The 16,379-nt window shown below is 38.4% G+C and overlaps 1 protein-coding gene and 1 non-coding gene across 3 annotated transcripts in view; both read left to right on the forward strand.

The window, feature by feature from the left end:
* NUCKS1 (nuclear casein kinase and cyclin dependent kinase substrate 1) overlaps nucleotides 1-16,379 on the forward strand; it is a 37,410-nt gene that overhangs the window by 14,740 nt on the left and 6,291 nt on the right. Inside the window, exons 2-6 of one of the 2 annotated variants that reach the window (XM_025357120.1) lie at nucleotides 5,923-5,972; nucleotides 7,724-7,829; nucleotides 11,505-11,560; nucleotides 14,898-15,050; nucleotides 16,170-16,319. In XM_025357120.1, coding sequence (XP_025212905.1) covers nucleotides 5,923-5,972; nucleotides 7,724-7,829; nucleotides 11,505-11,560; nucleotides 14,898-15,050; nucleotides 16,170-16,319 — 515 coding nt within the window. The remainder of the gene's footprint in view (nucleotides 1-5,922; nucleotides 5,973-7,723; nucleotides 7,830-11,504; nucleotides 11,561-14,897; nucleotides 15,051-16,169; nucleotides 16,320-16,379) is intronic. The other variant, XM_025357130.1, reaches the window with a different exon arrangement.
* Nucleotides 4,208-4,336, forward strand: LOC112615902. Its single transcript, XR_003117504.1, has one exon. It is a non-coding gene; the product is annotated as a small nucleolar RNA SNORA72 (small nucleolar RNA).

A 16,379-nucleotide genomic window follows, 5' to 3' on the forward strand; every position in this document is an offset into this window, starting at 1 on the left:
AAAAAAAAAAAAAAAAAAAAAAAAAGAGTTAGTTTAGCTTGACATTTAACTTAATACATTTAACTTAATACAATCATGTGTCATATAGCACCAGGGATACATTCTGAGAACTGCATTTTTAGGCGATTTGCATGTATTTCCACAAAACCAAATGGTATAGTCTCCTGCACACCTAGGCTGTATGGTATAGCCTATTGCTCCTAGACTATAAACGTGTATAGCATGTTACTGTACTGAATACTGTAGGTAATTGTAACACAGTGGTAGGTATTTATATATCTAAACATAGAAAAAGTACAGTAAAAATATGGAACAATAATCTTATGAGACTGTTGTCATATATGCAGTTCACCATAATGTCATGCAGCACATGATTGTATTGAAGAAATTAGAATGTTTCTTTGTTTTCACCTAGAAATAGAACCTCTCATGCCCTGGGACTTATGAAATTCTTAAGTGCTGGATTTCTGTCCTATCCTCTCATTAGGAACAAATTCATCAAAAATACATTTCAACCCTAGACAAAGCAAGCCTCTAAATGGTGGAAATAATGTTATTTATATTATTTTGAATAAGCATCTTTAGAAGACAGGACATTGTTTGGGAAATGAAACTTTTTGTTGTTGTTATTTTTTGTTTTTGAGATGGAGTCTCACTCTATCACCCAGGCTGGAGTGCAGTGGCACAATCTTGGTGCACTGTAACCTCTGCCTCCCAGGTTCAAGCGATTCTCGTGCCTCAGCTTCCCAAGTAGCTGGGATTACAGGCGACCGCCACCACACCTGGTTAATTTTTTGTATTTTTAGTAGAGATGGGGTTTCTCCATGTTAGTCAGGCTGGTCTTGAACTCCTGACCTCAGGTGATCCACCCACCTCGGCCTCCCAAAGTGCTGGGATTACAGGCGTGAGCCACTGAGCCCGGCCTGAACCAAATTATTATGAGTCATTATGAGTCATCATGAATGGCCCTTGTTATCACAGATCTTTTATTTATTTAAGTTATTTTATCTTTTCCCTCTTTAGCATTTATGGATGACTATATTTGTTTCTGACTGGTTGTCCTTAATAAGGCAGAATTGCTTCTATATTCATAATTTGCTTTACACTGATTTTATGGTTTTTGTGATAAATGGCATTGTATGAGATAATTCTGGCTGTTTTCAGATCATTGAAAGTTAAAATATTTTGTATTTCAATGGAAGGGGGATAGTCTTTCAATTTAATTTTGAAATTTAATTTTTTATATAATGTCAATATAGTCTACATGGCATTTCTGTAGTTCTGTTTGTTGAAAAGTAGGATAGAAAAAAATGTACTAAATAAAAAGTATCCTTTTTAATGTCTTAGGTTTAAAGTAACAAGTTACAGGCCAGGCCTCACAGCTGTAATCCCAGCATTTTGGGAGATTAAGGCGAGATGATTGCTTGAGGCCAGGAGTTTGAGACCAGCCTGGGAAACATAGAAAGGCCCCGTCTCTCCAAAAAAAATTGTTTTTAAATTAGCCAGGCATGGTGGCTGTGTGCCTTTCTGTAGTTCCAGGAGCTGAGGTGGGAGGATCACTTGAGCTCAGGAGTTGGAGGCTACAGTGAGCTGTGATTGTGCCACTGCACTCCAGCCTGGGTGACAGAACAAGACCCTGTCTCGATGGATGGATGGATGGATGGATGGATGGATGGATGGATGGATGGATGGAAGGAAGATAGGTAGGTAGGTCTGTCTAGATAGATAGATAAGGAGATTAAGTTTTCTGTTGTGAAGGGCAGTTAATTTTTAATGACAGATACTATGAAAAACAGTATTGTGATCATACTGCAGTATGATCATTTGCAATGACCATTTTCTGTATTATATTTTAATATAATGCCAACCGTTATATTAATTTAATATTTATTATTTAATTTATTATTTAAACTTATTTAATTGTGTAGAATATCTTTTAAATTTGTCAAGCAACTTAGGTTATCAGTTCCAACAGAGGAAGAACTAAGTAAGGCCCAGAGGAATTACATGATGTTCTTGACATTCTAGAACCAGAACCCAGGATTCCTAGTACAAAGATTCTGTACTAATACCTTTCTTGAGTGTTTCTAGTGATAGACTAAGGAAGTAGCCATTGTTAGCAAACAGTTAAAGCTCTTTATGTCGAACCTACACTTAATGTGGATTGCTGAAGCTCAGCTGAACCTCTACTACTCCTTTCACATCAAAGCCCTAAAGTAGCTAACATGTTTTCCCATTTTGCAAGTTAAATATTCTCAATTTATTCATTTGTACTTCATATATCATTTACCATTCTGATTGTCCATTCTTATATAGTTTCATAGGATATATCCATTGCTACGTTGTACCCAGAAACTGGGTAATAATGTTAGTTGCCACCCCACAAGCATGAGATAAGCTAGAATTATACCTACAAGTTCAGAACCTGTATGTTAATTATTAGAGGATAAGATGTAAGAGTTCCTCTTCTAGATACCGTCCTTCCCCTGTTTCCAGGAACCTCCTTTTTTTTAATCCTAAATAATACAGAAAATGGTCATGTTTGCATTATCATCATCATGCTATTTTTCATGGCATTTGTCATTAAAAATCACTGTTTTGCCAGAACATGGCAGGCATTTCCATATTAGCCCAAAAATATTAGATTTTTTCATAGTCATATTTTTAAGAAAGAAAATATATTTTTATTGTAATAAAATATGCTTAGCAGAAAATTTACCATCTTAACCTTTTTTTTTTTTTTTTTTGGAGACAGAGTCTCGCTCTGTTGCCAGACTGGAGTGCAGTGGCGCGATCCCTGCTCACTGCAACCTCTGTCTCCCGGGTTCAAGCAGTTCTCCTGCGTCATGCTCCCGAGTAGATGGCACTACAGGCACGCACCACCACACCCAGCTAATTTTTGTATTTTTAGTAGAGACGGATTTTCACCATGTTGGCCAGGATGGTCTCGATCTTTTGACCTTGTGATCCGCCTACCTTGGCCTCCCAAGGTGCTGGGATTACAGGCATGAGCCACCACGCCTGGCCCATCTTAACCATTTTTAAGTATATAGTTCGGTACTGTTAAGTATTTGACATTGTTGTAAAGAACTCTTAATCTTGCAAAACTGAAACTAAACCCACTAAACAATAGCTCCTTATCCCCACTCTTCTAGCCTCTGGCAACCACCACTCTACTTTGTGTCTCTAGAATTCATCTACTCTAGGTCCCTCATGTATATGGAATTAATGGTCATATTTAAAGTTAGCTTCCCTAATAGTACGGTATCTTTGGTAATATAAACTCAGCTTCTTACAGTAAAATATATAGTTGGAGTATATTTATTTATTTATTTATTTATTTATTTTTATTTTATTTATTTTTTTTTTGAGACGGAGTCTCGCTCTGTCGCCCAGGCTGGAGTGCAGTGGCCGGATCTCAGCTCACTGCAAGTTCCGCCTCCTGGGTTCACGCCATTCTTCCGCCTCAGCCTCCCGAGTAGCTGGGACCACAGGCGCCCGCCACCTCGCCCGGCTAATTTTTTGTATTTTTTAGTAGAGACGGGGTTTCACTGTGTTAGCCAGCATGGTCTCGATCTCCTGACCTCGTGATCCGCCCGTCTCGGCCTCCCAAAGTGCTGGGATTACAGGCTTGAGCCACCGCGCCCGGCCAGTTGGAGTATATTTAATGGTTGTGATTAAACTAAAGAAAAACAGAAGGTGGAACTCCATAAGAGCCTTGTTTTTTTTCTCTTTCTAATGCTGAGTACGTAACTATATCTTCCTCTACATATAAGCCCAAGCCATTTTTTCCATAATTCACCTCCATCCATATCATCTCCACATACTATACTAGAAGGTGGACCAGTGTTTGCATTCTGACCATCGTGTCTTTGAATTTAAATGATGTCTTAATCTATACAACCAAGAATATCCCTCTGCTCAGGTTTAAGTATAGGTGGTAGCATATATTTCTCTTAAATTTTTAAATTCACTTGATTGATTTAGGCCTACAGTAAAAGTGCATTTTTTAATCTAAGGCTCTTTTGCCAGGGAGGCTGTTTGGGTACTAACATGGAAGCATATATATCTCTCTCTCTAGAGAAGGAGTATTAAACTTTTAGATTTAGAATGCAAAGTACAAAAATAGAAATGAAGCTTTGTTTGAGATGTTAAAGGTACCTTACTTGCTAGGGAGTACTTAAAATCATTTAGAGTCAAATAGATTGTGCAAATATTCTCACTGTTTTGATTTTATAATAGGACAGGCTAACCATTCACTTTATTAAGATCATGCATATATCCCCAGAACTAGTTCTTTCCCTAGGTCTAGTTTTATAAAATGCTGCTGATAAACCAGGTCTGTAAAATTGGAAAAGGAAAAAAAAGTTTAGAAACAAAAGAATAAAGTCAAATACATAGATATACATAAATTTGTGAGGCTTTCATAGTTTTTTAAATAAAGCATCTTTTGACTGGACCAATTAATTTGTTTCCTTCCCCTTCTGTATAAGGCTTAACATTACCATAATTTTTGTGCATTATAATGTAACTGTACTATACCTAAAAATTGCCTTTGCCTTGAAAAGCTTAGTAATAACTTTGTTTATCAAGTATACATATATGTGTGTGTAGCAGTAAGAGTAAGATATCATTTACAATGTTAGCTTATAAATATGGTATCTTTGTATATAATGAATATATAGGTACATGGTGATTTGATTCATTTTGCTGTTTTATGTATATTTGTTTGGAGAGACGGGAGATTGTTTTGTAGAAAAGAATGGTATTTGAGGCCAGGCACGATGGCTCATGCCTGTAATCCCAGCACTTTGGGAGGCCAACGCGGGCAGATCACGAGATCAGGGGTTCAAGACCAGCCTGGCCAATGTGGTGAAACCCTGTCTCTACTAAAGACACAAAAAATTAGCCGGGCGTGGTGGCGGTTACCTGTAATCTCAGCTACTCGGGAGACTGAGACAGGAGAATCACTTGAACTTGGGAGGCTGAGGTTGCCGTGAGCTGAGATCTTGCCATTGCACTCCAGCCTGGGCGACAGGGCAAGACTTCATCTCAAAAAAAAAAGAGAAGGAAAGAATGGTATTGGAATTATCACTGAGATGAGCAGTATGAGAATTGTAGCTTGACATACTTGTGGTTTACACTATGCTTTCTTGTAACAGAAAGTTAAGTATTTTGGCTTGAGAAGTGGGGGCCCTTAAAAAACACTTTTTGGCTGGGTGCAGTGGCTCGTGCTTGTAATCCCAGCACTTTGGGAGCTGAGGCAGGATGACTGCCTGAGCTTAGGAGTTTGAGACCAGCTTGGGCAATGCAGGGAGACCCTGTCTACAAAAAATGAAAAAAATTAGACAGCATGCGTCTGTAGTCCCAGCTACTCAGGAGGCTGAGGCAGGCGGATTACTTGGGCCCAGTAGGTCAAGGCTGCCGTGAACCATGATTGTGCCACTGCTCTCCAGCCTAGGCGACAGAGTGACACCCTGTCTCAAAAAATTAATTAAATAATTTTCTTTTTCTTTTTTTTTGAGACGGAGTTTCACTCTTGTTGCCCAGGCTGGAGTGCAGTGGAGCTATCTCAGCTCACCACAACCTCCACCCCCTGGGTTCAAGCGATTCTCCTGCCTCAGCCTCCCAAGTAGCTGGCATTACAGACATGTGCCACCACGCTTGGCTAATTTTGTGTTTTTAGTAGAGATGAGGTTTCTCTGTGTTGGTCAGGCTCATCTCGAACTCCCGACCTCAGGTAATCCGCCCGCCTTGGCCTCCCAAAGTGCTGGGATTACAGGTGTGAGCCACCATGCCCGGCAATTAAATAGTTTTCAAAGAGCTACTTCAGTTCTGTTTATGAAAGAGAAATGTGTGTTCTGATGTCTTAGAAAAATCCTACAGTTTTATGATTTTAATTGGAGTCTCTTCTTTCTACAGAAATAGGAAGGTTGTTGATTACTCACAGTTTCAGGAATCTGATGATGCAGGTAAGTTTTATGGTTTCAACAAATTGTAAGTTGAACCAGTGGAGGTTACCAGCTTATATACTTTTATTATGCTTTTGGAATAAGTTTTACTTTTTTATTTTAGAGTATTTACCAAAACTATGTCATGATCTGTGTCAACCAAAGCAAAAGTTGAACTTACATGGATTTTAACTTTTCCATGGTAAATCATTTATAATAAGCATTAAACCATTTTTTTCTTACTTGGTTTTGGAGTCCAAAGTTTAAATGTCCAGTAATTCTGATATAGTGTTCATTACTTAAAATATCTCCTGCTGTCAGCCAGGCGCCATGGCTCACGCCTGTAATCCCAGCACTTTGGGAGGCCAAAGTGGGCGGACCAGTTGAGGTCAGGAGTTCCAGACCATCCTGGCCAACATGGTGAAACCCCATCTCTGCTAAAAATATAGAAATTAGCCGGGAGTGGTGGCATGCGCCTGTAATCCCAGCTACTCTGGAGGCTGAGGCAGGAGAATCGCTTGAACTCAGGAGGCGGAGGTTGCAGTGAGACGAGATGGCACCACTGCACTCAAGCCTGGGCAACAGAGAGACCCTGTCTGAAAAAAAAAAAAAAAAAACATTATTCTACAAGCCAGGCACAGTGATTCACGCCTATAATCCCAGCACTTTGCAGGGGGGAAGAAAGCTCCTGCTGTTATTACAATAAAACTTGTGCCTTGTATTATGTTTTTACATAATAAAGCAACTAAGATGAGAGTCTGTTTTGTGAAACAGCTTTGATTTGTGAACTAATTCATCACAGAATGAGTGTTGTAGCTAAGTCTTAGTCGTAAGAGGTTTTTTCAGAGTTGTCTCCTTAATCTCACTACTTTCCAGATATGTTTATTATTCTTTTTTCTTTCTTCTTATTCTAACTTTTATTTATAAAGATAATATGTGCCCTTTGGGAAGACTTAGAAAATACTGAAAGATACAAAGAAGAGTAAAAAAAAGTAATGTGTAGCACTAATATTTATTAAATGCTTGCTACATGTCAGGAATTGTTTCAAATGTTTGTATTTCATATTTACTTAGAATAATCCTGTTAATATGTGATATACTGCTATTTTTATTTTGAGTATTTTATGTTATTAAAAGGTATTTGGAAAATTCCTATCAATGGTTATATAATATCCCATAATGGAATTTATAATGTTTCTGACCACTTAATAATTGCTGATGCTCTGGACTGCTTCCAGCATCTCGCCATCATGTGTGTGTGAGTGTGAATGGTGCAGTAAACAGTTTTGGAAATAATTTCCTTTTAAGGTAGAGTCATTTTCGTTAGTTTTATAGGGCTTTTGAAATTGGAAATATTTTCTTCAAATGCAAGATTATGTTGTATTTAATACTTTAGTTTAAAAGTAATTTGCTTAGTAATAGTAATTGTGTTTACTTCCTGAAATGTTGGTAATACAACCATATTACGATAATTTTCAAATAAATGTGAAGGTGTTGAAATCAGAAGGGGAGGGTATAAAATGATAAGAGAGGCTTAGCTAAAAATAGATGAAATATATATCATAAGGACTAGAGGGTAATATGCAAAAATGAAGTTAAGGTGATAGGACTTGATTTGGAAATAATTTAGTTTTTTAAAACTGAAAGAAACTTTGGGAAATCCTGCTCCTCTCACCATTTAAACAGCATGAGAGATAATTGTGTCAGTAAATATAGTGGTGATTTTAACATGCAAAAATCATAGTTAATTAAGTTTGAAAAACACTGTTTAGATGAAGATTATGGAAGAGATTCGGGCCCTCCCACTAAGAAAATTCGATCATCTCCCCGAGAAGCTAAAAATAAGAGGCGATCTGGAAAGAATTCACAGGAAGATAGGTAAGAGGCATTGTTTTTCTGTTCCTGCTTATATTGTCACCACTCTGAGATGAGAGTAGTCTCTGATCTCTAAATTGTTGGAATCTCATACTTTTGAAAAGTACTTACTGTCCACTTACTATTTTGCATATTTCATATTAGGCTGTGCTTGAGTATGTAACTTGTTATCTAAGGTTAATATTGGCACTTTCATTGTAGTGATAACAAAAAATAAGTGGTATATCCCATTCAGTCACAAATCACTGGCACAATTATAACTAAAGCTTGTAGAATCTTAAATTGTATAGCCTGCTGCATTTTGCTGTCTCATAATCAATTCTCCTTTGTTTAAATAATTTAACCATTTTGGAGAGTTTCTTTTCCCTTCATTTTACAAATGAGTTGTGATTTTAACTATAATTTTGCCTCATAAGACCAGGATATTAGGAGGACACGGTGGCTTATGCTTGTAATCCCAGGACTTTGGAAGGCCTAGGTAGCAGGATCGCTTGAGGCCGGGAGTTTGAGACTAGCCTGGGCAATATAAGGAGACCACGTCTCTACACAAAAATATAAAATTTGGCCAGGAATGGTGGCACTTGCCTGTAGTCCCAGCTACTCAGGAGTCCGAGGCAGGAGGATCCTTTGAGCCCAGGAGTTCAAGGCTGCAGTGAGCTATGATTGCACCACTGCACTCCAGCCCAGGTGACAGAGCCAAGACTGTCTCGGGGGGGAAAAAAAAAACAGGATATTGTAATTTCTGTCCGCTTAGTAAAGGTATACACACTCTCACACTCGGTATAATGTAACTTTAAGACCTTCTTGGTGATAATGGTGATTATAGTGATGATGATGGCTACTGTTTATGATTATTATGTGACAATCTCTATTATGTGTTTTACATACACTATCATTTAATTCTCACAACATCTCTATTTGGGTAAATATTAACTTAGAGGGGTTCTGTGATTTAACCAAAGTTATCCAGCAAATGGACAAACAGGTTTTGAAACCATGTCTGTTGGACTCCAAAGTACATTTTTTAACCATTAGAGCTCTATACCGCTTCCAAATAATACTATTACAAATGAGCAGTTCAAATAAATGAAATATTTCTCACTAGTTCTCCTAAGAATCTTGGAGCACCAAAATCATTATTAAATTCATATATTTACCTAGTAGTTTTATTTATGTTGACAACCTCTAATACTTTTTTTTGCTGGAGCATTTCAGAAATGTGCTTTTAAGGAAAAATAATACAGAATTATACTGTTGGGAAACAAGCCATCTAGAGCTTCTTGGTATATGTCTAACATAGTTGTTGTTTGTTTTTAATAGAGATGGGCTCTGGCCATGTTGCCCAGGCTGGTCTCAAACTCCTGGGCTCAAGCGATGCTCCCATCTCAGCGTCCCAAAGTGCAGGGATTACAAGTGTGAGCCACCATGCCTAGCCTAAAATAGTTTTTTGTTTGTTTTTTGAGACAGTCTCACTCTGTCACCCAGGCTGGAGTGCAATGGTATGGTCTTGGCTCACTGCAACCTCCGCCTCCCGGGTTCAAGTGATTCTCCTGCCTCAGCCTCCCGAGTAGCTGGGATTACAGGTGCCCACCACCACACCCAGCTAATTTTTGTATTTTTAGTAGAGATGAGGTTTCACAGTGTTGGCCAGGCTGATCTTGAACTCCTGACCTCATGATCCACCCACCTCAGCCTCCCAAAGTGCTGGATTCCAGGCATGAGCCACCTCACCCGGCCAAACAGTTTTATATGACAGCCCAACTCAGAACTATTTTTCATTATGTTCATTATCTTATTTCTCCTAGGAAAGACCTGCTTTGTGGCATGTTATAATGTCTCATTTACATAATTAACTTCTAGCTTACAGTTTTTCTTGTTGCAGTCATTTGATTTTATTATTCTAAGTGCTGGAAGGATTGAAATAAATATAGGTTTTATTCCTGTCTGTATGCCTTGTGTATTTATTCTCAGACCAGTACTCTGTTGATTTTTCTGTTTTCAAAGTTCAGCCTTCACTTAATTTTGCTGTAGTGGTGCTCAAAGATTAATGTAGTCTATAAACTCAATAAAAGAGGTAGAAAAAATAATATAATTCATCATTGTGTTAGAATTATGAATTTGGTGCTTATTTTGCATAAAAAACATTTATACAGAACAGTCACAGATTTCAGAATTATAAAGCGTCTTGGATTCAAGTTGCTTAGTAAAGGAATATGTTTGATCATTCTGTTTGCTTAGGAATCATGGATTCAGTGTTTTCTCATTTGAGTGTGGTCTAGATTATGGGGAATACCAAAAGTGATTTATAAGACCTGCTATTTGAGAAAGGAAAACTTTGAAGGCAGTTTTTATGTGCGAGTTTTTGGTTTTTGTTCTTCAGAATTTTGCATGGAATCGTAAAATTGTAGCACTGAAGAATATCAAGTGATTTGCCTAAGATCATACAACTAACTAATGACAAAGAGATAGACTACTAGGGGCTGGGTATGGTGGCTCACACTTATAATCCCAGCACTTTGGGAGGCCAGGACAGGTGGATCACTTGAGCTTAGGAGTTTGACACCAGCCTGGGCAACATGGTGAAACCCCATCTCTATTTTTAAAAATACGTAAATTAACAAAGAGAGATAGGATACTAGAATCCAGATTCTGGAGTTAAGACTTATGAAGACATAATGTGTTAGGTTGTGACTAAAAATTGTTTTTAAAAACTTCCCATTGAGCTTTGAAGCTCCTTAACATCTTATTTTACTTTGCAGAGTGATTTTGAGCTCACTTTTATTTTCTCCATGGTACCACCAGGCAGGACTATATGTTGATGTTTCTGATGCAAAGAAATATTGGAAGGAAATATTAATAGGGGATAATTCAATCAATTTATTTTCCATTTTGTTTTAGGTACATTTTTAGGCATATTGTAAGTGAGATAACTGAACTACAATTCCTGTTTCTGGTTGGTTTGTTTTTTGTTTTTTTTTGTTTTTTTTTGAGATGAAGTCTCACTCTGTTTCCCAGGCTGGAGTGCAATGGTGTGATCTCAGCTCACTGCAACCTCCACCTTCCGAGTTCAAGTGATTCTCCTGCCTCAGCCTCCTGAGTAGCTGAGATTACAACCATGTACCACCACACCCAGCTAATATTTGTATTTTTAGTAGAGACAGAGTTTCACCATGTTGCCCAGGCTGGTCTTGAACACCTGGCCTCAAGCGATCTGCCTACCTCAGGCACCCAAACTGCTGAGATTACAGGCATGAGCCACCATGCCCGGACTACAATTCCTTTTAATAATTTTAGATATTTTAGCAGTTTTTCACGTGTATATTTAGTGATCTTTTAGTATTTTACTATTTTATAGTCTGCCTCTATTCAGGAAATATTTTTCTTATTAAATATTCTTGTGAACCAAGCTTTGTCCGTAGGTGAAAAAATTCCAGCCTGTGTTGAGACACCTTTTTTTCCTTTGAGTCTTTGGAAGCAGTATTTTGTAACGTAGATAAAATTGTGCTTATTCACCAGCATCCCTGTAAAGTAAGGAAATAAAGTATTCCTTAGCATTTGTTTGAACATTTTATATAGAAGAGGTATTTTTCACTTCTCAAGTCAGAAATCAGAGATCTGTGTTCACTTACATTTTGAGCTAAGACTTACATGCATTTGCTTTTTTGCCTCCCTTTTTAGTGAGGACTCAGAAGACAAAGATGTGAAGACCAAGAAGGATGATTCTCACTCAGCAGGTAGTAAACTATTTTAAATGTAAGAGGTATAATTCTATTTATATATTATTTTATTAGATGTTTTAATAAGCAATTTGTATGCCAGGTACTGTTGCAAATCTGGGATTACAAAGATGTTTCCATCTTCAAAGAGCTCCTAATGATTCTCAGTCCTGGTGGCTTATTACAGTCATCTATGAATCTTTTTAAAAATGCATATTCTGGGTCCTGTCCCAAAATTTCTGATTAAATAGATCTCAGTGGGATGTTGGGGCTTGGTTTTCTTTAAGTATCTACACATTATTATGCATGGTCAATATTAGAAATCATTTACATAAACAAAAGACATCAGACTAAATAGAATAATATATAAATATAAAACTTGGTAAAATAGAGGCATTAAAAAGGGGGAGTGGTGGACTCTGGGTGGAAAAGCAAATGAAAGTTTCATTCCCACTGTTTTTAGCGGAGACATAGTCTTTTGAAACAGTAGCCATAGAGAAAGCTTTTTTTGTAAAAATTTTAACTTAAAAGAATTAATATGAATTAATGCAGAGTTTCCATGGCCAAATAAAATGTTCAGTCCTGATGATTCTACTTGCTGTTGGTATTTATTTTTAAATTTAATCTTGTAAGAATTGAGATTTTTAATCCATATTACTTCCAGCCATGTTAGTTTTCACTTACTTTCCCTTGCTGTTGTCTCCCTGGATCTCCCTTTAAATGAGACTGCTGTTTAGCTGATACAAAGGGGAGAGACAAAGTTCGGCTAAATTCACTCTGCTTGGCTGTTTTGCTTTCCCGTCTGTTCAAGTATACTATCTGGCTACCTAAGTTGAAAAGAAACTATATTAATCAATTTTGCACTATCTGGTGATCCTGTGATAATATAGTACATGCTTTCACTCATCTGCCTTGTAAATCCTAATTTGAATCTCTTACACTTGCTAGTTTATTGAGTACTTCTGGATAAATAACTCTGTACTAGTATTAAGCTAAGCTTCTACCAAGTGGGTTTAGTTTTGGGTCTGTCATGTCAGCTTTACTCTGTTTGTCTCTAGATGAGATTTTTAAAAGTGAAAGAGATGACTTGAACACTGACCATGGCAAGGCTCATAGGACTAGAAGTGTTTTCAGAAGAGTGACCACTTAACCTTGACAGAATAAGGGAGCCTAAAACTTCAGGAGAAGGACTGTAGGTAGAGATTAATGCAAATATCGTTTACTCCAGAGGCAATAGGCTGGCAGCCTACCCTTTAACCAAATTTATTCACAAACACAACTGTGTGTTAAAAAAATTTTTTTAGGCTGAGCATGGTGACTCATGCCTGCCATTCCAGCACTTTGGGAGGCCAAGGCGGGTGGATCACCTGGGGTCAAGGGTTCAAGACCAGCCTGGCAAACATGGCAAAACCCTGTCTCTATCAAAAATACAAAAATATGGCTGAGCCCAGTGGCTCATGTCTGTAATCCCAGCACTTTGGGAGGCCAAGGCTGGTAGATCACCTGAGGTCAGGAGTTCAAGACCAGCCTGGCCAACATGGCAAAACTCCTTCTATACTAAAAATTAAAAAAATTAGCCAGGCGTGGTGGCGGGTGCCTGTAATCCCAGTTACTCAGGAGACTGAGGCAGGAGAATCACTTGAACCTGGGAGGCAGAGGTTACAGTGAGCCAAGATCCCGCCATTGCACTCCAGCCTAAGCAAGAAGAGCGAAACTCCATCTTAAAAAACAAACAAACAACAACAACAGCAAGAAATTAGCCGGGCATGGCAGCACGTGCCTGTAGTCCCAGCTACTCAGGAGGCTGAGGCAGGAGAATAGCTTGAACCCAGGAGGCACAGGATGCAGTGAGCCAAGATTGTGCCACTGCACTCCAATCTGGGCGACAGAGTGAGACTCCAAATTTAAAAAAAAAAAAATTATTTTTAATTAATAGACTCTAAGAATATGTGAAAGTAAATTTGTTATAGGCTTCTCCAAACATCTTTCACTAGTTGATCTAAATATGTATTTTAAAGATTTTCCAGCTGGGCACAGTAGCTCACGCCTGTAATACTAGCTCTTTGGGAGGCCAAGGAGCGTGGATTACCTGAGGTCAGGAGTTTGAGACCAGCCTGACCAACATGGTGAAACCCCGTCTCTACTAAAAATACAAAATCAGCCGGGCATGGTGGCATGCACCTGTAATCCCAGTTACTCGGGAAGCTGAGGCAGGAGAATCGCTTGAACCCGGGAGGTGGAGTTTGCGGTGAGGCAAGATTGCGCCATTGCACTCCAGCCTGGGCAACGAGCAAAACTCTGTCTCAAAAAAAAAAAAAAAAAAAAAAGATTTTCCTCAATCCCCTCTAAATTGAAATGGTCACAAGCCATTCATTATAAAGGATAACAGTTTGACATTATTTTAGGGTTTTCATGTTTTATGTCTTAGAATAAAGATTATTGGAAGACATTCTTCTTTCCCTCTCATACTATGTTAAGATATTTTTCTAACTAGCTTTTAAAAACAGTGAACATAGATTTGAATGTAATTGAGAATTTTAGAGCAAAGCAGTGATGTAACTTTAAAGTATAGGAGTTATGTGTTCATGCTTTAATTCAGCTTAGCTACTGCTTAAAATTACATGTCTTTGTTGCTTTATATGTATTAGTGGGTACATAGTCTTGTCCAAGCTCATTCTTTATGAATTTAGGTCCTCCTTTATACATTTTGTAGAATTTTTTTTTAATTTTTATTTTATGTTCTGGGATACATGTGCAGGATGTGCAGGTTTGTTACATAGGTAAATGTGTGCCATGGTGATTTGCTGCACCCATCAACCCATCACCTAGGTATTAAGCCCAGCATGCAGTAGCTATTTTTTAGTGCTCTCCCTCTCCATCCCCCTACCCTGCCCCCTCCCTCGCCACAGGCTCCAGTGTGTGTTGTTCCCCTCCCTGTGTCCATGTGTTCTCATTGTTCAGCTCTCACTTTTAAGTGAGAACATGCAGTGTTTGGTCTTTTGTGCCTGCATTAGTTTGCTGAGGATGATGGCCTCCAGCTCCATCCATGTCCCTGCAAAGGACATGATCTCCTTCCCTTTTTATGACTGCATAGTATTCCATGGTGTGTATGTACCACATTTTCTTTATCCAGTCTATCATTGATGGGCATTTGAGTTGATTCCATCATTTTGCAGAAATGAAGGATAGAATTTGCCCTTTTACAATGAAATAAAGCTGCAGATTATATCCTATATTGGCCACTATGTTGGCTTTTTCAGTCAGTTACATTTTCAGTCAATTATTAATCTTTTGCACTATCTTGTCAAATACAAAATTCTTTAATCATTATGTCATGGTAATTCTGATATTGCAGAGGATAGTGAAGATGAAAAAGAAGATCATAAAAACGTGCGCCAGCAACGGCAGGCGGCGTCTAAAGCAGCTTCTAAACAGAGGGAGATGCTCATGGAAGATGTGGGCAGTGAGGAAGAACAAGAAGAGGAGGATGAGGCACCGTTCCAAGAGAGTATGTGAAGTTTTGTGTACTTTGGTCGTTTGATCATAATTGTAGTTTGTGACCTTGGTTACTTTGGCATTTTCTAGGATGCTAAATGTTATAACCAGTCCCTTAAATTGGATAGATACTCCCTGTTAAAAGAGATGACTGTGTTGGTTCCTGTTAATATTTTAAAGGTTCAGAGATTCTCACGATTGCCCACCATTTGTAATGGTTGCACTCTTTATTTAATGATGTTTGTGTTCAAACACTGAATGAACAGTTGCTAAAGTAACAGTCACATTAGGCACTGTGATAGAGATTTGTATTTTGCCCTGGTGGAGGAGGTTGTAGACCTCTTTCCACAGAAAAAAAAATGTTCATAACAAAAGTTAGGTGTTTCACAGGTTAGTCATATTAGTTCATTCTTTTTTTTTTTTTCTTTTGAGACAGAGTCTCGCTCTGTCGCCCAGGCTGGAGTGCAGTGGTGCTATCTTGGCTCACTGCAAGCTCCGCCTCCCAGGTTCACGCCATTCTCCTGCCTCAGCCTCCCGAGTAGCTGGGACTACAGGTGCCCGCCACCACGCCTGGCTAATTTTTTTGTATTTTTAGTAGAGAGGGGTTTCATTGTGGTCTCAATCTCCTGACGTCGTGATCCGCCTGCCTCGGCCTCCCAAAGTGCTGGGATTACAGACGTGAGCCGCGGCACCCGGCCCAGATTAGTTAATTCTGTGTATTTTTGTTTCATGTTTGGTTTTCTTGTTTCACTTATTCATAATTGGACCAAAAAGGCCCTGTCGGTTCAGTTTTGTTTCCCTGGTCTCAACCAGTACTACATGGAAATGATGGAACTACCAAAAGTTATTTGATAGTTTCAGTTTTGATTCAGATCAGCTCTTACTCTTCCTGTTTTCAGTCTACTTTTCAAACACATCACTCGTGTAACTCTCTCATGTAAGGTGCATGCAAAATCCATTTGACAACTGAGGCTGGTGATGACTCCAGTCAAATTGGTGCTACAGCTCCAAATAGAATCCAAGGGTTTTTGACTCCCATCCCATCCTCTAGTCATTCTTAGTACTCTCTTCCTTTTTCACTTGGAAGGATACGTACATTAAGTTAGACGTTGAAATTCTTCTTTCTTCTCAGAAGATTCCGGCAGCGATGAAGATTTCCTAATGGAAGATGATGATGATAGTGACTATGGCAGTTCAAAAAAGAAAAACAAAAAGATGGTTAAGAAGTCCAAACCTGAAAGAAAAGAAAAGAAAATGCCCAAGCCCAGGCTAAAGGCTACAGGTAAGTTCTGCAGAAGTGAAATTAAATGTACTGCTCTAAAAATTTTGAGAAACATTATTT

Source organism: Theropithecus gelada, chromosome 1, assembly GCF_003255815.1.
Source record: "Theropithecus gelada isolate Dixy chromosome 1, Tgel_1.0, whole genome shotgun sequence".
Lineage (NCBI taxonomy): Eukaryota > Metazoa > Chordata > Mammalia > Primates > Cercopithecidae > Theropithecus > Theropithecus gelada.